This window comes from Squalius cephalus (genome assembly GCF_949319135.1).
Source record: "Squalius cephalus genome assembly, chromosome: 1".
Taxonomy (NCBI): Eukaryota; Metazoa; Chordata; class Actinopteri; order Cypriniformes; family Leuciscidae; genus Squalius; species Squalius cephalus.
Window position 1 is genome coordinate 1759196 of NC_137122.1, and position 23918 is coordinate 1783113.

The 23918-nt window shown below is 40.7% G+C and overlaps 1 protein-coding gene across 1 annotated transcript; it reads right to left on the reverse strand.

Moving 5' to 3' along the window:
- Window positions 1–1641: 1641 nt before the first annotated feature.
- Window positions 1642–9316, reverse strand: LOC307166621 (uncharacterized protein; the record flags this gene model as incomplete). The annotated part of the gene is made up of 2 exons (XM_079885082.1): window positions 1642–3266; window positions 9058–9316. 2 exons carry the CDS (start codon window positions 9314–9316, stop codon window positions 1642–1644), a joined length of 1884 nt encoding a protein of 627 aa, XP_079741208.1.
- Between the last annotated feature and the right edge of the window lie 14602 nt (window positions 9317–23918).

The window sequence follows — 23918 nt, forward strand, 5'->3', positions numbered from 1 at the left end:
TTCTCATTACAGAGTTTTAGAGTCCATCAAACATTTAGGAAATCCTCCTTTATTCATCAGTCCTTTACAGACAATGTGTCCAATCCAAAGTCTTGAACCCTTCAGATCTGTTTATATAAAGCCTTTCGTCTCTCCATTCTCCTTCTTCAGGCTCTTCTTCTCTGTGTCCTCTTCTGCGCCTCGTCTAACGGTGCATTAGTTTCTTAATGTGTAGCAAAGCTCTTTCTAATACATGGTCAGTTTCACTCTACTATGCCATTTGCTTAATAAATGCTCAAAACATTAAGTGCGGCGTGTTTTTCTTTATAAACCACTTCCTTTATATATGGTTACAATGATTATTCTTTATGTCTTTATATGGGGTTTCAGATGTGGTTAACTACAATACAGAAGTGTTTCCTACTAAAGGCATACTCAGAACAACTGCATATTTTCCAGAACAAATCTATATATTTATATACATAACTCAATAAACATATGAAATCATGTTTACCATAAGGCAATAATGAAAATAAACTTACAAAAATATAAAATGTAATAAATTGTCAAACCCATCTCTTCGTTCCCTCACTAGGGTGCACTTTAGTAATGAATAATTATTGGCTTAGTCACTCTTTGATCTATAATGGTTTTAACTTTAATAAAGAGACAATGCAGCACTGTTCTCGGTAAATAATATTAAAGAAACAAAATACATGCAAAATAATATTAATTTCTCTAATACAAAAATAAAATAAAAAGAGAAATCTACAACCATTCAATGAAATATTTATTAAGTGTGGCCTTAGCCATGATGCAGTGATGAGCTGTTTGCTAAGTACTTTTACACACACGTGTGCTATTGCGAGCGGTACATTACAGTATTTTACAGTAATGGTTTGCAGTGTAACACTAGGGGTTAGATTTACTAGGGGTCACCAAGCTCACTCTAGTTTGAGGGTTTGGGATGAAATGGTAACCAATCAACTCATGGTGAATACTGTCCGGTATTAAGCAAAGAAAGCAACAGTCTCTTGTAGACAAGACTTGCGGCGTAGGCTTCGTTTTCTCTGAGGGCTGAGGGAAATGATATGTATTAAAGTATGAATGAACTCTCTGAATGTGTCTCTGAAGGAAACTGACTGCCTTGAGAGAAGTTTTGATGGCGTTTTCTTCTCATCTTCCCTCCGTGTGAAGTGTTAATAAGCTCAGCGCTGCTTTGTCTACTGGGAAACAGCTGTATTTCTGCATTTCTGCTGGTCCACAAGCGCCACCTTCTGACAGAGACTGGATTCACATTTACAGTCAGTCTGCATTTATCGTTTGTGAAACTCAGACTACATTTTTATGCGCTGTTATGTGCTGAGAAATAAGCTGATAAGCATTCTAAAAATCGAAACAACTCAGATAAAAAGGTATCTAGAATTATTCATTGATCTGATAAAATACTTAATCATTCTGACTCATCCCATTTCTTAAACATTATTTAAAGGTTGGAATATTAGGTCTATTGTGTTATAAAACATATTGGTCAATACCAAGTAGCACATATTAGTAGATAACATTATAATGCAAGTCAAATTCGGCCATAGTTGTTAATTATATTATTTTAAGATTTGTCTGCAAGTGTTGCAAGGGTCGTTACGGATTTTGAAATGGGGTTCACCAGGAAAGTAAATTATCAGACAGATATTGCACTCCCCACACAGCCCAATTCTGCTCACTAAATCTGTTTGCCCACTCTTCCAAAGATCTCCTCACACCTCTCAGGTCCCGCACCTCTTCATCTTTTCCCATCTCCTCCTCCAGTCTGGGAATGAAAAAATCCAGATGTTCAGCAGTGAAATACCAGCCTGTTGTTATTAGGTTCTTTGATAGTTTCATGATAAGCGTATAAGCTTCATGCAGCAGGATGGACTTTTCTGCTTTAGCCTTCTCCAGATCTCTCTTCAGGTGTTCTTCTATTTTTGTTTTATTCTCAGACTCTTTCTTGTCTTTTTTGTGTTTCTTTCTAGTGTCGTCCTCATATTTAGTTTTATCAAAGCTGGTTTCAGCCCGGTCACTGGTGGATTCATACTCCTGTTTAAGCTCATCAAATGACATATTAACTTCTATTGTCTTCATCACATATTTCCTGTTCTCTTTGATGTGTTTACTGTAAGGACATCTCCCTGTACACACAGTGCAGTGGTCATCAATCATGACATCACACACTGAGAGTTTATTAAAAGGGACCCACCAACAACCAAACTGATGACAGTTTTCCTCACACACAGTGCAGCAGGTTGCCTCTTTGCTCAATACTAATAATAATCTCTCTTTAATTAAGACTTTTCTCTTGACAGTTTTGTTCACACTAAACTCAAAGTTCTGAGATTTCTCGATCTTGTCTCTGTTCTGTCCTATGGCTTTCAGGATTTCAGTCAGTTCTTTGATTTTGAACTCTTTCTCAGTGATACGGTCCATTAGATTAAAGACACAGGCTTCAAGTTGTTTTCGCGGTTTCTGAGCATCTACTGTCATCAGAGTTTGTTTTCTGTTGTTTTCTAGCAGGAGTTTCAAAAACTTTTCCATGCTTTTCTCTCCCATTTCCCATGATGATTTGTGAGCATGTGCTCTTTGTTCTTCCTGCTGGTTGTTGAATAAGAAGTGAACAGGTTTGTTCCTCTCATCTCTTCTGCAGGGGATCTGCGCTGTGTTAATGGCATTAAGAGCATCGGTTGGAGATCCTCCATCCGAGTGTGTGATGATGAACACTATGTTTTTCTCTATATATTTGCCAAACAGAGACAGAACTGACTGGAATATGTAATGCTCTTTTCCAGAGAGTCGATTCTGAGACGCCTTCATCACGAAACACACGGCATCAATATAGTGAAAATCCTCATCTGAGAATAACCTGCCCAGATCATCAGAAATCTCTCTTTCTCTATCGAATCCTTCAGAGTCTCCGTATCCTGGAGTGTCAATGATGGTCAGAGATGTTGGGTTTTCTTCAACAAACACCTCATAAACTGTGATCTCAGATGTCAGGGATTGGGACTGAGCTTCTGGTTTTTCTTCTTCTGTGATTTGATAAAACTCTTGATCCTCAAACTTCACTCCCAGTAAGTAGTTCACCATGGTGTTGATCATGGCGGTTTTCCCAGTGCCGGTTTCTCCCACCATCAGTATGACTTTGTTCTGCTTGTTTCTGTCTCTTCGTCCATATGTCCATCGTCTGACCTTTTTATCAGTCCCATCAATATGCTTTCTTTCCGTGTTCAGTTGGTAAAGTCCTGGGGGACCTGGATTAATGAGGGTGGCATCATGACGTGATATACAAAAATAATGTGGCTGGAAAACTTCATAAAGTAGTACAAACTCACGTTTGAAAGAAGGAGGTTGATCAAGACTTCGAACTGAAGCACAGCTGACTTCACTGCAGACAGACTTTCTTCGACGGTGTGGGATCTTTAGAAATAAGTTTACTGCCCTTAATAACTTATCTATCACATCTATGTATCAGTAAATATTGTTGATTGTGCCCACAATGTTCAACAAATCATCTCGGTTACGTATGTAACCCTCTTTCCATGAGTAGGGAACGGAGATGTTACGTTGGATGTCGACGAATGGGGTTTCGCTTAGAAAGGTCCCCAGTCTTATCACGCCACTTCGACTGTCTTCACGAGCCCTGCGCAAGTCTGAGCTCCCTGTCGTGAGACTAGCACGGACGAAGGAGTTCTACTTAACACAGGAATACCTCAGTGGAAATATGCAATTATGCCCAGCCCGAAGAGGGGGGGGGGGGGGACTTGGAATACACATATGACCCTGAGGGGCTGCATATGGAGTAACACTGGGGTGTCCAGCCGCAGGTGGAATATTTCAACCCAGGGGTGGCAAGGTGGCTTGCCAAGGGAAAGACACATGCTCAGAGAGGCTTACAGTGGAAATACACATGTGGGGGTCGCCCAGAGGGGGAACCATGCACATGGAGGCACCTAGCCAAGCGCGAAAACTGCCGGTGGCATAACTCTGACGTTGATGTCAACAGTGCTGGAGGAAACTCAGGGCTTATTAGGCTCACCTGAGGAGAATATCGCATGGAGCCCATCCGTGGAGAGGAATGTCGAGCAAACGAAGACACCTGAGCAGAATCTAGTACCGGCTAGTTGAAGCGAGTACATGAGAAGAAACTGGCTCCACTCGGATATTGTAGAATCTCGCGAATGTCAAGTCAAGTCAAGTCATCTTCATTTATATAGCGCTTTTAACAATGTAGATTGTCCCAAAGCAGCTTTACAGAGATAAGCGTATAATTTAAGGCAACAGAGATTGTTTCGGCTGTACAGCAGAGTTAAGTTATTTCCATCTAAAGTTAGTTTTAATTGATTTGCTTCCGTCGCAATGATCATTTGTTATTAAATTAGGGGCCACTAAGACGACACCATTCTCTCCACACAGACTCTAAACGCGAACCCGTGAGAAACACCGATGGCGTTCACATGCGCATTTAGAATGGGTTCTATAGTTATGTGCGTTTGAATATACGCAGGTTTGGAATTCCCTACAAGCCAAGCCTAAACAGAATACTTGTCTTTCCTTATAAATTTTGATAAGGAATTTTATTTTATTTGTTGCTTTTATTTGTTGATTTACTCAAAGCATAACAGTGGAAGCTAATTCCATGTTTCCTAATGATATCTCCTAAGGGTAGCATGTACAGAGTGAACAGCAGCGGTCCTAGTACTGAGCCTTGTGGTACGCCATACTGAACTTGTGATCGATGAGACATCTCATCATTTACTGCTACAAATTGATAACGGTCAGATAAGTATGATTTAAACCATGCTAGTGCATTTCCCGTAATGCCAACATAATGTTCTAATCTATTTAAAAGAACGTTGTGGTCGATGGTGTCAAATGCAGCACTAAGATCGAGTAACACTAATAGCGAGATACAACCACGATCGGATGATAAGAGCAAATCATTTGTGACTCTAACGAGAGCTGTTTCGGTACTATGGTACGGTCTAAATCCTGACTGGAAATCCTCGCAGATATCATTTCTTTCAAGAAAGGAACACAGTTGTGAGGATACCGCCTTTTCTAATATCTTTGACAAAAAGGGTAGATTCGAGATCGGCCTGTAATTGACTAATTCTGAAGGATCAAGTTGTGTTTTTTTAACAAGCGGTTTAATCATAGCCAGCTTAAAGTTTTTTGGTACGTATCCTAGAGACAAAGACGAATTAATGATATTAAGAAGAGGATCTATGACCTCTGGAAGTATTTCTTTCAGTAGCTTAGTCGGTATAGGGTCTAACATACATGTTGTAGATTTAGATGATTTAATGAGTTTAGTAAATTCTTCCTCTCCTATAGCAACGAATGAATCAAATTTTTCCTCAGGGAGACTACAATGCACTGCCTGATGTGATACTGTAGTAGACGGTTGCATAGTTATAATTTTGTCCCTGATATTATCAATCTTATAAGTGAAGAAGTTCATAAAGTCATTACTGCTCTGTTGCTTGGAAACTTCGGTGCTTGAAGCTTTATTTTTCGTTAGTTTAGCCACCGTTTCAAATAAATACCTAGGATTATGTTTATTTTCTTCTAATAGGGTTGAAAAATAAGCAGATCTAGCAGCTTTTAAAGCCTCTCTGTAAGTAATTGAGCTCTCCTTCCATGAAATGCGAAATACCTCTAGTTTTGTTTTCTTCCAGTTGCGCTCCATTTTTCTGGCTGCTCTCTTAAGGGCCCGAGTGTGCTCGTTGTACCACGGCGTTGGACTATTTTCTTTAATCTTCTTTAAGCGCAACGGAGCAACTGTGTCTAAAGTGCTGGAAAAGAGAGAGTTAAACGTTTCTGTTGTAATATCTAGTTCTTCTAAGCTATCTGAGATGCTGAGATGATGAAACTGATTAGGAAGATTATTAATAAAGCAATCTTTAGTAGCAGAAGTGATAGGTCTCACATATTTGTAACACGGAGTCGGCTTTGCAGCCTTGGCTAAATGGAAATTACACGAGACTAGGTAATGATCTGAGATGTCATCGCTCTGCTGCAGAATTTCAACGGCATCCACATCTATTCCGTGTGATAATATTAGATCTAGAGTATGATTACGACGATGAGTAGGTCCTGACACGTGTTGTCTAACTCCAATAGAATTTACAATGTCTTTAAATGCCAATCCCAATGCATCTTTTTCATTATCGATGTGTATATTAAAATCACCAACAATTAGTACTTTATCTGCAGTCAATATTAATTCTGATAGAAAGTCCGCAAATTCTTTGATAAAGTCTGTATGGTGCCCTGGTGGCCTGTATACAGTAGCCAGCACAAATCTCAAACGTGATTTATCGTTTACACTATATATTTTTACATTAAGCACCAATGCTTCAAAAGAATTATATTTAAAACTTGATTTCTTAGTGGTTTTGAAACTATTACTATAAATTACAGCAACACCACCCCCTTTGCGTTTCAGACGAGGCTCATGTTTATAACTGTAATCTTGCGGGGTTGATTCATTTAAAGTAATGTAATCGTTTGGTTTTAGCCAGGTTTCTGTCAAACACAGCACATCTAGGTTATTATCTGAAATCATATCGTTAACAACGAGTGCTTTTGAAGTAAGCGATCGAATATTCAGCAACCCAAGCTTTAGCATTTGCTAATCTGTATTATAGCTGTTTTTTATTTGTTGAACATCAATTAAATTTTTAACCTTAGTTGGGTTTAAACGTTTTTTGGATTTCCAAATTCGGGGAACAGACACAGTCTCTATATGATGATAGCTAGGTGAAAGAGGCTCTATGTGATAGGATTTATCTGACCTTGAATGTGTTGGGTGTCGCCCAGCCTGCAGCTCTACAAATGTCTGTTAGCGAGGCGCCATGTGCTAGAGCCCAAGAGGATGCCACACTCCGAGTGGAGTGGGCCGTCACACCAAAGGGGCATGGTCAACCTTGCTGCTGGTATGCCAAAACAATGGCATCCACTATCCAGTGAGACAACCTTTGCTTGGAGAGAGCCTTTCCCTTCAGCTTCCCACCATAACAGACAAAGAGCTGGTCTGAGGTCCTGAAACACTGCGTTCTGTCTACGTAAGCGCGGAGGGCGCATACTGGACAGAGCAGTGCCAAGGCTGGGTCTGCCTCCTCCAAGGGCAGCGCTTGCAGGTTCACTACCTGATCTCGAAAGGGGGTGGTAGGAACCTTGGGCACATATCCGGGCCAGGGTCTCAGGATCACGTGAGAGTTAGCCGGTCCGAATTCCAGGCACGCTTCATCAACCTAAAATGCCTGCAGGTCCCCTACCCTCTTGATGGAGGCCAATGCAACCAGGAGCGCTATCTTAATTGACAGGAACTTAAGCTCCACTGATTGCAGAGACTCAAAGGGAGCACTCTGCAGGGCAGTTAAAACCACTGAGAGGTCCCAAGAGAGAACGAGAGGAGGGCGAGGAGTATTCAGTCTCCTCGCTCCCCTCAGGAACCTGATGATCAGGTTGTGCTTTCCCATAGACTTACCATCAACTGCGTTGTGATGTGCGGCAATGACGGCAACATACACTTTGAGGGTGGAGGGAGACAGCCTTCACTCCAACCCTTCTTGCAGGAAGGAAAGCACGACACTGATCGGGCATTTCGTGGGTTCTTGATGTTTAGAAGAACACCAGTTGACGAAGAGGTTCTACTTCAACGTATAGGCATGTCTCGTGGACGATGCTCTAGCGGAAGTGATGGTAGCCACCACTGTTGGTGGTAGGGTACTCAAACCTGCCTCGTCCCGTCCAGGAGCCACACGTGGAGGTTCCAAAGATCGGGACGAGGGTGCCATAGGGTGCCCCGTCCCTGAGAAAGGAGGTCCTTCCTCAGAGGGATTGGCCAGGGAGGTGCTGTCGCGAGGAGTACTAGTTCTGAGAACCAGGTCCGGTTGTGCCAATACAGGGCAACCAAAATGACCTGCTCCTCGTCCTCCCTGATCTTACACAGGGTCTGCGCAAGAAGGCTCACTGGGGGAAATGCATACTTGCGGAGGCCCCGCGGCCAGCTGTGCGCCAGTGCATCCGTGCCGAGCGTGCCCTCGGTCAGGGAATAAAACAGGTCGCAGTGGGACGAGTCGTGGGAGGCAAACAGATCTACCTGTGCGTACCCGAACTGATCCCAAATCAGCTGGACCGTCTGGGGATGGAGTCTCCATTCTCCTGGGAGAGGCCGAAGCCGAGACAGCTCGTCGGCCGCAAGGTTCAGGTCTCCCGGGATATAAATGCTCGAAGCGACCTCAGATGCTTCTGACTCCATAAGAGGAGGTGGCGAGAGAGTTGCGACATACGGCGGGAGCGCAGACCACCTTGACGGTTGATGTACGCTACTGTCGCGGTATTGTCTGATCGGACTAGTACGTGCTGACCCCTGAGCAGCGCACGGAAGCGGTGCAGGGCGAGACATACAGCCAGCAACTCGAGGCAATTGACATGCCAAAGGCGCTTGGGTCCTGTCCAGGAGCCCGCGGCAGCATGTCCATTGCACATGGCGCCCCTGCCCATGGTGGAGGCATCTGTTGATACAACAACATGCCAGGAAACTTGTTCTAAGGGCACTCCGGCCCGTAGAAAATTGAAGCGGGGAGGAGACCGTGTGAACTGAATCGCGTAGCCGAGCCTGATGGTTCTCGCGACCCAGCGGGACAGCCTGAGAAGCTCTAGCCAGGTTCCCAGACTCTGTACCAGCGGGGTCATTCGAACCACAGACGTACCATCGGTGGTGCAGCGAGGCGGAATAACCGGCCCAGGTGAGGGTGGCATAGCGGCCCTGTGCGGGGGCATGGTCATTAGGCGCATCCTGCCAGAGGAGGCCAGGGGAGGACTAGCATCCCACGGGGGCGTGCTCTGGCAGGGGTCTGGCGACAGAGGGGGATGAGAGGAGCGTGGCCCGTGGGCGGCGCATGCTGTCATCCGAGAACTCTGTGACAGAGGGGGATGATAGTGGCGAGACCCGTGGGCAGCGCACTATCGTCCGAGAACTCTGTGTGCTCAGGGTTGGGGGAACCAGTTCTTTCTTTAATCACTTTAGGGTACTGCTCGTCGTTGGACGAGCAGGCTGAGTATTCTGTGCCGACGGCTGGGTGGAGGCAGCAGTGGGCCGTCGGGGCAGAATGTGCTTGATAGCCTCAGTCTGCTTCTGGGTGGTCGAGAACTGTTGGGCGAAGTCCTCGACCGCGCCGCCGAAGAGGCCGGCCTGGGATATGGGGGTGTCGAGCAGACGAGTCCGCTCGGCCTCCCGCATATCAGCCAGGTTCAGCCAAAGTTGTCTCTCCTGGACCACAGCTGTGGACATCACCTGGCCCAGGGAGCGTCCGGTCACCTTCGTCGCTCGGAGAGCAAGGTCGGTGGCGGCACGCAGCTCATCAAAGAGCCCTGGGTCAGTCCTGCCCTCGTGCATGTCCCTGAGCACCTGGGCCTGGTAGACCTACAGGATGGCCATGACATGCAAAGAGGCGGCTGCCTATCCCGCCGCTCTGTAAGATTTCGCCACCAGGGTAGACAAAAATCTACAGGCTTTGGATGGGTGCTTAGGGTCACCATGAGAGGAAGCGCATGCCGGACACAGCTGCATCGCGACAGAACGTTCCACTGGGGGAACCCCAGTGTACCCACAGGCAGCGGCCTTATCGAGGGGAGGAAAGGCGGAGGAGGTCGACGAACGATCACGGGAAGACAATGGTGTCTTCCAGAACCGCGTGACCTCCTCATGCACATCCGGGAAGAAAGGTATTGGGGATGGACGCCGACGGGGGTCAGCGGCCACACCCAAAAACCAATCCAGCCGCAAGCGCACAGAGTCGGGTGGCGGAGACCACTCGAGCCCAATGGCCGCGACTGCCCGGGAAAGCATGGCCGTCATCTCGGGATCTGATTCGGGCAATGCTGGAACACCCGAAGGTGGCAGCACAGCCAAATTGTCACTTCCTGATGACTCCTGCCCACCTTGTGATGCAGCGATTGACATTGCATCCTCCTCTGGAGCGCCGAAAGAGACACGTGGGGCCTCCGTAGAGGGACCAGCGATCTCAGTCTGAACACTCGCAGGTACCGGCGCTGGAGAGGGGGGTGTGGACCATGGATGAATCGGCGGTTTGTTCCACACCGTCACCCTCAGGTCACCCTGGCCACAAGCTGAAGTACAGCCTCTCGCGGAGACCGTAGATCGGGGTGTGGATGAGGGGACTCTCACTCGAGTAAGCTCATTGAGTCTCGACCGTAGCGTGGAGATGGTCATGTTCCCACAGTGAGAATATGAATCATCCACAAGCGCTGCTTTAGTGTGATCAATGCCCAAACACACAAAGCAGCGATTGTGCCCATCAGAAGGGGAAACATTGCGACCGCAACCAGAAGTGCACGGGCGAGGCATCTTTAAAAAGACGTGCCGCATGCAAGCTCTTTTTGTGGGAGGAAAAACTCTGCGGATGTTGAAGCGACCAGGAAGAAACACACTAACTGGCAGATCACTGCACAGATCAGCAGGGTAATGTGCACTCGCTGGAGATCGCCATTACACCAACACAGAAGAGTTCGCTCGTTTCGAAGATGAAAGGAGAAAAGAGTAACTCAGGATTTTGGCTTGTGGAGTGAAGAAATAGCTCTCAGCTCCGAAGCGAAACCATATCTGCATGTTGCCAGCGTACTTCCTTATATACCCCCAGGGTGGGGCGGAGTTACGCTATGCAAATTCCGCAGACCCATGACATTTCTTTGCCATTGGCTCGTTTTCTATACATGAAGGTGATAGGCTTTCTAAGCGAAACCCCATTCGTCGTCATCCGACGTAACTCGGAGTGACCACGAAAGGGAACATTAACTATATCACACATTTAACCCTCAGGCCTCTGGGTCGGCAAACACCCCCAACTAAATCCCCCCTAATTTACTTGTCTGCTTTTAAAAGCTCATAAACAAAGATTGTAACTTACCATGAATTCAGCCATATCTCCACTGTCACAGTTTAACTGCTGAACACAAAATAATTCATTGATTCAGAATACATGTTTTTATTTCTTACAATATTTGCATATTAACAACTGGATATTTAATTATCTGTGTGTGAAAAGAGTATTATGCACACTGTGAAACCTTGCTGTAAAAAAAAAACAGCCTAATTCTGACAATAATACCTTTTTTCTTTTCTTTTTTTCTTTCTTTTTTAAACAGCAATATACCATAAAAACAATGAATTCTGAGTAATATTTGTTGTTTTTGAGACAGTAGCCTACAGGAATATATTGTGAATTAACAGGTGTTTTTGGCTGTTGTGATATTGCCATAATCATCATAGACACTGATTCACCGATCTCATCCTTTGTCTTTTAATTTTATATTTATATTTGAATGTATTTCATGTATTTTTGGAGGATATTAAAATCATTCAGAGCATAAAAAATGTTGAACTCCTGCATAACTTAAACACACACAGACATCAACAATAGGCACATGAATATCAACAGTTGTGACAATCAAAAGTGTCATGTCGCAATGCATGCTGGGTACCACCATAGTACAAAACTGAATAAATGATGCAGCTGAATGGTCTTTTTTTATTGTCACCTTTGTTGAGATTCATGAGCTGTTTTGATGTCTGTGTGTGTCTAAATGATGCTGTAACTTAGTTTTATTGTGTTTAAAGGGGTCATATAATGGTAAATGCACTTTTACAAGTTGATTGTACTGAAATGTGTGTTGGCAGTGCCTGTACACAACCATCATAAAATGATAAAAATCCATCCAGTGTTTTTTTTTTTAAATCTTCTTATGTTTTCCCCCCATCTCAAATCAAGCCGTTCGATCTTGTGACGTCACACAGTCGGACGCCCCTCCCACGATTGTTGATTGACAGCAGTGTTTCAACACAGACCCGCTCTCGCTCGTGAGCGAGCTGTCAATCATAGTCTGCACGTTATTGTTGAAACGCTGGAGCACTGTCTATGAGCAGTTGTGGTGTTCTGTTCTTGGGTGTAATAACGAACACAGCAGTCATGTTGATGTTCCTAAATCCGAACCGCTGAAGGGAATATTCCCCACGATCAACAGCAATACTTTCATGTTTGCGCGAATCATTTCACCAGAATGCTTTATAAACGAGAACATTGAAAAGGCTATTAGCTCCTGTCTGAGTATGTGTTGTTTATGTGCCTAATGACTGTCATAGTCTCACAGACTGCTTATTTTTTAAACAGATCAGTAAAATGTTAGTGCTTCAGCCCTGACAGTTGTACCTAACAACACTGCATAGATAACGTTACGCATCACTGACAAGGCTACATTTACAGAAAAAAGTTTTTCATGACCATTAGCTGTAATCAATCTGTCAATGAACTAACGTATACATCAGTAAACACATAGCGTTCGTATCTCACTATTCTACCCTGCCAGTACCAGGGGGGCAGGGTTTAATATTTTATTGAAGGTTGCCCGGGCGCCGCCATTGATTAGCGGACCATCACCTGCTGTTAGCATTCCATTGACTCCCATTCATTTTGGCGTCACTTTGACAGCGAATAACTTTACATCTGAGGCGTTTAAAGACCCGTACGAGCAGTTTTTGTAAAAATAGGCTAATGATTGCGTCATAACCACACGACTCTCTGTCACACAGTAGAGAGATTACCGTATGGACAGGAGGAGAAGCTCGAGGGCGATCGGGGGGGACGTGGAGGCAAAATGACAAAATAAACTGGACACAGTGACCCCATTGGATTCAACGGAGACAAGTGAAGTCAATTAGAAGCTCTCACTTCCTGGGGGTCGAGCGACTGCGCAGACTCAAGCTGAGCTTGACGACGTAGATGTGACGTGAGCAACCCGTCTGTCTTCTAGTAGCTGTGACAAGAGAAATCTGAATCATTCCCTTCCGAATCTTGCAGAGACGGAGAGTGTGAGTAGGAGCTGTCCATGAGCAGGAGCAGGAGAAACTTTTAGTGGGTATTCTGATTAATTATTTTGTCATTTTGCCTCCACGTCCCCCCGATCGCCTGCAAGCTTCTCCTCCTGTCCATACGGTAATCTTTCTACTGTGCGACAGAGAGTCGTGTGGTTATCACGCAATCGTTAGCATATTTTTACAAAAACTGCTCGTACGGGGCCATAACGTAAGATACAAGGTAATGGAGACTTTTATACATTTTCGTGTTTCTTTAGAAATAAATAATGGACAAATGGAGTCTTTAAACACCTCAGATGTAAAGTTATTCGCTGTCAAAGTGACGCCAAAATGAATGGGAGTCAATGGAATGCTAACAGCAGGTGATGGTCCGCTAATCAATGGCGGCGCCCGGGCTAGCTTCAACATTTTATGAAACCCTGCCCCCCTGGTCAAAACGCCCATAGAACAGAGGGGCGGGGTGAGCAAAGCTCATTATCATTTAAAGACACATGCACTTAAAGGGATACTCCACTTTAAAATGAAAATTCTGTCATCATTTACTCACCCTCATGTTGTTTCAAACCTGTATGAATTTCTTTGTTCTGCTGAACAGAAAGGAAGATATTTAGAAGAATGTCAGTAACCAGACATTTTTTGGTACCACTGACTTCCATAGTAGGAACAAAATATACTATAAAAGTCAATGGTACCAGAAACTGTCTGGTTACTGACATTCTTCTAAATATCTTCCTTTCTGTTCAGCAGAACAAAGAAATTCATACAGGTTTAAAACAACATGAGGGTGAGTAAATGATCACAGAATTTTCATTTTAAAGTGGAGTATCCCTTTAAACGGCGTGCTGAAAACAGAGCCGTTTTTGACCAGGTAAAATGAGTGTTTTCTTACAATACTAATGAGAATTTTTAATTAAAGTATATTACAAACTTTTCATTTAGACCCTAAAGAATCATATTAGCTTGTACAAAAATGGCATTATATGACCCCTTTAAAAAAAGTCCTTTATTCTAACTGAATGCTGTTGTATGTTCAAGTCTGTTAATTAGGAATGAAGAAGTGAAGCCTCTTGAATCATTGAAGCTTTTCTCTGGTTGTTTCGGGAAAAGAAGCATCAAGAGTGTTAAAGACAGTGCCGTCTTGTGGCAGGTCTAATACAGCAGCCAGCCCGATGACGTAGCTGGATCAGATCCAATACGTACTGGATGGTGGTGTGTTTTGGCGACTTCATAGACGCATGCGCAGTACCGATCTCTGGGTTATAATGCGCTGGTGACAAGTGACATGTATGCTTTTTTTTTTTTTTTAAACAACAAAACAGTACAACATACAATTTTAGAGCCAGGGGAGCAAAGAAAAAACACACACAAGAATGAATAGTAGAAAAGTACTTTTCGAATTCTTTAATGGAATACTGAGAAAAGGGGCTTTTTGTTAGAAAACGTACACGTATGGATGTGAAATTTGACTTATTATACTTTGAATATCCAAAAATGACATTTTCAAAATGCAAAAATAAATTAGAGAGTACTTTTTCCGTAATAAATTTAGACACTTCATACCATAACTTTTTCACATGACGACAATGCCAGAAGATGTGTGGAACTGTTTCCAAGTGTAAAGAGCAAAACGAGCAGCTTACATCAATGTCTTTCTTAAACTTACGAAGGAAATGTGTGACAGGGTAGAATATGTGCAATATCTTGAAAGAGATTTCTTTCACCTTGTTTGTAACCAAAAAGCGTATGAGGAAATAACCAGACACTTTCCCAATCGAGGTCATTAACAAATTTAGTCCAATAAGCAATAGAACAAGATTTGGTGAAAACCTCCTTTAAAAATAGAGAACGAATAGATTTCTTATTGTTTTTGTACTGTAAAAAACAAACTTTACCACATACTGTGTCAGCTGGTTAATTATGGGCATATCAGCTGATGACAACACAGGAAATTATGCCAGAACTGATTGCAGAAAATACAAGAGCAAATTCCTTGGGAGTCAGGACTTGGGAGTCCTTGGGAGTAAAGTGCAGAAGAAACTCATCATACGTCATAAGGTATCCTTGAGAGTTAAACAAATGACAAACTAAAACAATACCCTTTTCAAATCAGCTTTTAAAAAAAATACTTTTGTGTCTATACAAAATGCAACGGTTATTCCAGATGAAAGACCGCTGTGGAGAGAAGCTGTGCTTTTCAAGCCAATAAAGCTTGAGCATGAAAGGCAGAAAGTTTCACTGGCAATTTGTCAGTTTTATAATCACACATTAGTAAAAAAGAAAGACCCCCAAGTCGGTCAAAAATAAAATTAGGAATAAAATTCCACAAAGAAGATTTTTTCAAACAAAAGTTTAACCAATTAATTTAGAGTGTATTAGTATGCTCAATATTGTATTGAGATGATGTTCTAACCTGTGTAGTAGTACTGATAAATAGTAATATACTGATGAATAATTCTTTACATAAATGGGATAAAGTTATCCTAGTTTCTCTCTACATATATGCAAAATAGTTAATTTTACAACATTTTAAATCACATGATTTTAAATCTAAATTTGATGGTGGAAGCAAAAAATGAGTCAAGTAATTGTCTCTGTAATTTTAATCCTAAAGCTACAATACAATATGATCTGTAAACAACTGAACATACCAGTACACATTCAAGGTAAAATGCAAAAATAATAACAGCATCAAGAAAAGAAATCTGGTCAGATGTCAAAAAAAAATAGCTTAAAGATATTTTGTCTGGTTAGTACAGAAGAGGATTAGGGCCAAGCAATAATAAAAAAATAAAACCATCTCGAGATTAAAGTCATTATAATGTGAGATTAAACCTGTTAAATTTCGAGAAAAAAAGTCGAAATACAATCTTGAGGATAAACTCATTAAATATTGAGAATAAAGTCGTTGTGTTTCGAGAAAAAACTCGTTAAATTTCGAGTAAAAAAAAACTGGAAATACAATCTTGAGAATAAATGAAGTTTTATGTAACAAAGTTCGGGAGGAGCATGTTCAGGTAATCATCCAATCAGCACAAGAAGAAGCCAGTATAAATAAAGCCTTCCCTTACCTCCTGTTTCATGACAAATTTCTCAGCATCCCGCCACCAGCCCATCACCTCACTTCGGCTGGGTCTGCTCATAGATACCATGGTCTATACATTCATAGGGCGGAGTACTCTGGGGTCGGGCCGAATTCTGAGCTCGGAGCCCTCCCGCCGGACAGCAAGCCAAATACGCATTATAATATTACATCAGATTTCATTAACATGTGAACTCGTGAAACTCATTAAATATCGAGAATAGTCGTTGTGTTTCGAGAAAAAACTTGTTAAATTTCGAGAAAAAACGCATTCGATCAGTGTTCATTGCATAGCCTACCGATAGAGGACATGGCAGGGTTGGATCACTTAGTCAAGCTATATTTTAGACTTTCTTTCAGTAACAAAGAATAGATCATTCTTAGGTCTAGGTTGGCTAGGTCTTTTTAGAAAAAAAAAAAATCTGTCCAATTTGCGCAATGTACTCGTATTTGTCCAACATGAAATTCATCGAGGTTTCGTGGTTTCCCAGGATACCATAAGACGCATTATTAAACTTGTTGATCCTCAAGGTGTGGAATTGAGACTTGAGAAGACGCCAGTACACTTGCGCTGTCCCAAATGCACTCTGGCATATGGACAGCTATGATAAATTAAAACCGTACGGCATTGCCATTAATGGCTGTATAGATGGTTACAGTCATTACATTCTGTGGATGGAGGCGTACACAACCAACAACGATTAATAATGATTGTATTTCGAATTTTTTTTTTCTCGAAACACAACGACTTTACTCTCGAAATGTAATGAGTTTATTCTCAAGATTGTATTTCGACTTTTTTTTCTCGAAATTTAACAAGTTTAATCTCGCATTATAGTGACTTTAATCTCGAGATGGTTTTATTTTTTTTATTATTGCTTGGCCCTAATCCTCTTCCATAAGAGTTCCTTCTTTAATGGCTCATTTGGATGGATCTGCTCCAGCTACGTCATCGTGCAGGAGGCTGCAGCAAGGACCTCTTGAGACCCGAGCGCAGAGAGGCGTCGTTTATCGTAAATCACGTGTTCCTCTGAAAACAACACGCGCTCCAGGAGCTTCATGAGAAACTGCTCCGCGTTCATACGTGATTTGAAGCTTTAATGCCGGAAACTTTTCTTGTTATTAATGTGCACATGCTTTCTGTGCTCAACTACTGATCAAATGCTTAATATGTTTACATCTGCCTGTTTCACTTTCATTTATTAAAAAGTCTGAGTATGTTACAGAATCTGTGTGTTAATATGACACATCTATTGTGTTAAATTCTACACAATATGTGTCATTTTTAACACATCTCTTTTTACAGTGTATAATTATTCATTGCAAGCACTTGAAAAACGTGTTGAGGATGTCTGTAATGTGAGCTGGTTCATTTCTAGGCGTTCACTAATGCGGTTTGATGAATGCATGCGGTAATCTGCCATTTTAAGAGCCAGATAATACGGTTACAGGCAGAGATTAAGGTGTTAACAGGCTACAGTCTTTAGTAAAACAACAAATATGACATTTTGGACAAGTATTGCAGTGTTTTATTTCAAACAAAGTCTAATTTAAACTTTTTTTTTTTTTTTTCATTTTCGCCCCATTGTGTGTTTAGTTTCGGTTTCGTTTCTAAGCGTTTTTATTTCGATGCGTCACTACAATATTATCCCCACAACTCCAATTACTTCTTAATAATGCAAAACTGTACATTAATAGACTCCCTCAAACTGACCTCAGTCTTGATCGAAGTTCTTGTGTGTGTTTGCGTCCTCGTGAGCGATGCGATGAGCTCGACCTTCGCGTGCTGAAACGGTGAAACACTGATGATACACTTAACAAGCAGAACACAGAAATAATCTATACCATTTCATTTAAAACATTTTCGTAAAACGATAAACAAGGCATAAATCAACCCGAAAAGAAATTAAAGCAACAGAATCTTTCAGCGTGTTATTTGCTCCTCTTTATATCTTCTGGCTGAAAGCACCACTAGACTTCAGGTTACGCAGTTTTTCCCCACTTTTCCACTGTCCAAGGCACATCAGAGTACCGCGAGAGCAGGGGCGTGGCTAGACTCTCAGTACAGTGGGGGTGGAGCTCCATCATGGAGCCCTCTGCTACCAGAAACCGATAACAAAAACCCGTAAAATATCTGATGAATGCATATGTAATAATGTGTCACTTGTTGAGCCAAGTAAGCTTGTATGTTAAATAAAACATTTTTTGACAAGTTTGTATTGACGAACAAAGACAACAGTCTGCCAGTCATAAGTGAAAGTGTTTCAGCACCGCGGACAGCGACACCTGATAGACAGCGATGGTGCTGAACAGGCCGCGTGCGCTCAATCAGTGCCATATTATAAACTGACATGGCACTATTATGTAAGGGATCATGTATAGCGAGGCGGTTGTTATAGCGAATAACAACCCCGACAGTCGAAGCGGAGCTTGAGTCAGCCTGAAGGGGTTTAAAAAGGAGTTTATTGAGTCAAGTCAAGTCAAGTCAAGTTTATTTATATAGCGCTTTTCACAACATAGGTTGTATCAAAGCAGCTTTACAGTAATAAAACAATACATCAATGTTTGTTTCTAGTGGAACGTCCACGTTTGGTAATGCTGATCAATAGTATCGTTGATTGATTAATTAAATTAAATATTCCCAAATATCCCCAACTGAGCAAGCCAAAGGCAACAGTGGCAAGGAACCGAAAAACTCCATCAGGTGACCTAATGGAGAAAAAAAAAAACCTTGGGAGAACCCAGGCTCAGTCGGGGGCCAGTTCTCCTCTGGCGTTTATGAACTAGAGACCGGATTTAACTGTAAGATTAAAAGTATTATATGAATGCCTGGCTCAAGAGATGCGTCTTTAATCTAGTTTTAAACTGGGAGAGCGAGTCTGAGCAACGAACAGTATCAGGAAGGCTATTCCAGAGTTTTGGAGCTAAATGTGAAAATGCTCTCCCTCCTTTGGTGGACCTAGATATCCTAGGTATGACCAAACGCCTCGAATTTAGTGACCTTAAAGAGCGCGATGGATTATAGGGCGATAGAAGACCGGTTAAATAGACTGGAGCTAAGCCGTTAATACGGAACTTTATAGGTAACCAATGTAGTGATGATAAAATTGGTGTTATATGATCATATTTTCTTGATCTAGTTAGAACTCTAGCGGCGGCATTTTGAACTAACTGTAGCTTGTTTATTGAGGATGCAGGACAACCGGCTAATAAAGCATTACAGTAATCTAGTCTCGAGGTCATGAATGCATGAACTAACTTTTCTGCATCAGAAACAGATAGCATATTACGCAGCTTAGCAATGTTTCTAAGGTGGAAAAAGGCTGTTCTTGTAACATATGAAATATGATTTTCAAAAGCGATTGTATTTATTGATTATTGATTTAAAAACGATTGTATTGCTTCCGCCAAAGAAAATAGTCCGTTCCGCGTCCATAGCAACGCTCTGTTTTTCATGGCAACGGTGTTTTATACTTCGTAGCGGTCTGATATCAAGAAATAACACACCGCGCTCTACATTGGAATTCAGCCAAGCCGTGTAATAAAGATATTGAACACAAAGTTTGTTTACAACTCCACAGGTGGGCTACCGGTGCGCCATGAGAACTTAACTGGGATGAAAACTTTGAGAAAAACAACTGATTTACAACATTCTGACTGAGTGACATATTCATAACTAAAATATACATTTTTAAAGACGATTTTTTTCTTACCATTTTGTTGTTAACAATCGTCCAGAACAAATAAATCTAACAGTGTTGAGTTGTGGATGATGATGATGATGATGATGATAAGTACAATGTGAGAGGATTTCAATCAATCAATCAACATTTATTTATACAGCCCTTTACAACACTCAAGGTGAACCAAAGTGCTTTCCAGAAAAATAAAATAAAATAAATAAAAAAATATATAATGACGACAATATAATGCAAAATATAATAAAATATATATATACAAAATATAGAATGCCACAAAACAAAGTATACAAACAAAATGTATGCCACAAAGAAAACACAAAATGCCACAACAACTGCTATGAATTAAAAGCCAGTCTAAATAAATAAGTCTTAAAGGAGAACTCCGGTCAATTTTAACATTGAGCTCATTTTTTTGTACATTCTGACATGTTGTGAACTCGGCAATCGACTACTTTGGACTTCAACCGAAAAACAGGATGTAAACAGGTATTTGCGCTGGCTTAAATAACATCATTTTTATACATATCTTTCACATCTACTGCAGTCAGATTCACTCGTGTTCACTCTGAAGGAATCACTCACATTTTCTGTGCACTTGTAATGACACATCAAGGATGTTAAGAGGCTAAAAGCAGGTTTAGTACTTGCCCCATTGAAGTCAACAGGGTGCAAATTTTTAAAATAGAATAACTCGGTGTAGGCAACACCGATTTTTGTAGTTGTTCTCTGTATTGACAGCACTCCAAATGTACAATAAAATGAGCTCAATGTTAAAATTGACCGGAGTTCTCCTTTAACGTTAGAGCGAGCGGCCATGCCAGACTGATAATCCTCTTCATGTTTAACAAATCAAATTCTGTTGCATTTTCTTGCGCCAGTTTGAAAAGGGCTGAAACACTTATAGATATTATACTATACTATACTTATACAGATAAACGCCCAACGCTGGTGTTTTTCTTTAACCCTTGTGCATCAATTTAAAAAAGTTACTCATAGGTCCAAAGAGGACAAAAATGTCCATGTCAAAAAACGGTCATAAAAAGTTGAAGCTTGGGAGCATAGACTTAACTTTGATATCATTTTAAAGAATACCCTTGGCAGATTATTGCTGAAGTTAAATTTTTTTTATAAGTAAATCCAAAAAAAGTTATATAGGTTTAAGTTTATGAAAATTATTTATGAATATTATTTTATATAAAATATATATTTTATGAAACAAGTTGAACTCTAAAACGGCTAGAAAATCAAAGCCATAAATCTAAATAAGTTGTGTTCCAAATTTGAGGTTGATATCTCAAAAAATTAGCTTTCAGTAAGATTTTGTTTGGGCGCAGTACCAAACTTTCCCCATTGGATCCCAGCAAAACTCCTCTGGTCACACAGTGATTGGCTTTGTTATTTGCAGTTGAGTTTTTCTCTATCAATACTACAAACACACAAACACATTTTTTTTATATAACACACATACCAACCACACTCTGACATCCATACCAACACACCCACACAATTATCATTGCATAATTTATCCAGTTGGCTCTATAATAGCTCAAAATTCATGCAGTTAACAGTAACAAAAAACAAAAACTTACTCATAGGTCCAAAAGGGACAAAAATGTCCATGTCAAAAAACTCTCATAAAAATGTTATGCTTGGGAGCAAAAACTTAAGTTTGGTCTCATTTTAAAGAAGACCCTTTGCAGATTGTTGTTGAAGTGAAAAAAGTGAAAAACGTGCAACCAATTTTTTTTTATAGAAGTTTAAGTTTATGAAAAATAAATATTTATGAACATTAAAATTAATATTTTATATAAAATATATACAAGTATTTTGTATAACTAGTGCAACATTTTTTTTTCAAATGAAATGGGGGTGAAATAGTAAAATTACAATAAAAATAGACACCTGTGCCAAAATTTTATGCAGTAAACATAAAAAAAAAACCCAAAAACTTACACATAGGTCCAAAAGGGACAAAAATGTCCAAGTCAAAAAACTCTCATAAAAATGTTATGCTTGGGAGCAAATACTTAAGTTTGGTCTCATTTTAAAGATGACCCTTGGCAGATTGTTGTTGAAGTGAAATAATTGAAAAAAGTGCAACCAAAAAAATGTTATAGAAGTTTAAGTTTATGAAAAATATTTATGAACATTATAATCAATATTTTATATAAAAAATATATTTTATAAAACATTTGGAACTCTAAAACTGATATAAATTCAAAGCAATAAATCTAAACAGGTTGTGTTCCGAATTTGAGGATGATATCTCAAAAAATGAGCTTTCAGTAAGATTTTGTTTGGGCCAGACTTTCCCCATTGGATGCCAGCAAAACTCCACTGGTGAACACAGTGATTGGATTTTCGATTTGCAGTTGAGTTTTTCTCTCTCAAATATTACAAGCACACAAACACACTTTTTATTTTATTACACACATACAAACCACACTTAGACATCCATACCAACAAACCCACACAATTATCGTTGCATAATTTATCCAGTTGGCTCTATAAAATGCCGAAGCAGAAAACAGGAATAAAGCGAGTATTTGCTTTATAGGCCTAACCTGAAAAAATGGCACCATCTGATAAAAAATGGTAAAAATGTCAATTTTGAAGCCTTGCCAACAGAATGAAAGCCTATTAAAAAAGATTGCATCATTTTATAGTTAAACGGCACAGGGATTAAAAAATGCAGTTTTAATGGGTTTCAATGGGGACATTTTTGTCCAAAAGGCGCTGAGAGGAAGTATTTTGTGTAACTAGTGCAAAATAGATTTTTTAAAGGAAATGGTGATGAAAAAGTAAAATTCCAATAAAAATACACACCTGTGCCAAATTTTATGCAGTTAGCATTAACACAGGCAAAGTGATCCAAAAAACAAAACTGAAAAGGACAAAAATGTCCTCAAGGATGCACAAGGGTTAAATACATTCGTTTTAGGCTTTAAAATACATTAGTTTAGGCTTTAAAATAAATATTGTTTGTGGGCTAATTAATGCAACAATAATTTGTTTATTTTATTGGCTACTTATATTTTTCATTTCTGTTTTGCATTGAACACCATGTAAAGGATTTGCTGTGCACCGCAATGCCATCCTCCCATAGACAGACACGCTAAGAGCTTTCTTCATAATAAAGGGTTTCCATGAGAGGAAAACGCTTAACGTGTCATTAAATCATATTCTGGGCTCATCTGCTCTTCTGTAGGATAGTATGGTTTATTAATAAGGTGTGTACAGCATCTTTATCACTGTAGTAGCCTATAAGCCACATTAAGCACATTAAACATTATCTTTTAACATGAATGTCCATCTGCTATTGCTCCAGCTTTTTGAACGTAGAAGTGTGATAAAGTGTTACGTCCGCAAGGACGTTTATAGTATTGTGTGTGTGTGTGGTGTATTATGTTTTCCGTCCTGTCTGTTTCTCTTACTTTCGCTTTCTTAGGTTGTTGCTGATTGGCTATCTTGCTTGTCAGTCAGGACTAACGAGATGAGTGGCCTTGGGAGGTGGGATCTGCATCAGCAAGATGAGTGACACCTGGTGAAGCGGATACTTGAAGACCATGCGCTGCTGCTGCCAGTGTGACTAGAGCCCAATGCCTTTGATTGATATCCAACTCCTTAAAGAAATGCATAACGATACAAATGGATTAGAAACTTTAGGTATGCAGCAATACATAGATCAAACTTATTATAGTGCAGTGCAAAATATACACTGATGGTGCAAAAGACCCAGACTTTGGGAAAACAGCAGTAGCGAGTATATACTCCACTTTTTAACATTAGAATGTCAAAAAGAACCTCAGATCATATTCCGGTATTCACTGCAGAAATAATAGCAATATGTCTAGCACTTCAGTGGAGAGAAGAAATACAACCAACAAGGGCAGTGATTTGCACAGATTCTCTATCAGCTCTAAATAGCTTGAAAAGTGGAACATCATCAGCAAGACAAGACATGATAGATGAAGTAATGCAGAGTCTTTACAGAGCAAGACAGTATGGACTTCTGTTAAATCTTGTCTAAATGCCTGTTTAGCCAGATTGTCAGCCTCCTCACACCCATATGCAATGAAACCCATCATTGCATATGGGTGTGAGGAGGCTGACAATCTGGCTAAACAGGCATAAAATCATTCACAAATCGACATTGCATTAAGTAAAACAGAAATTAAAGTGATAATAGCAAAACAAATACAGGAAATTTGGCAGAAGGAAT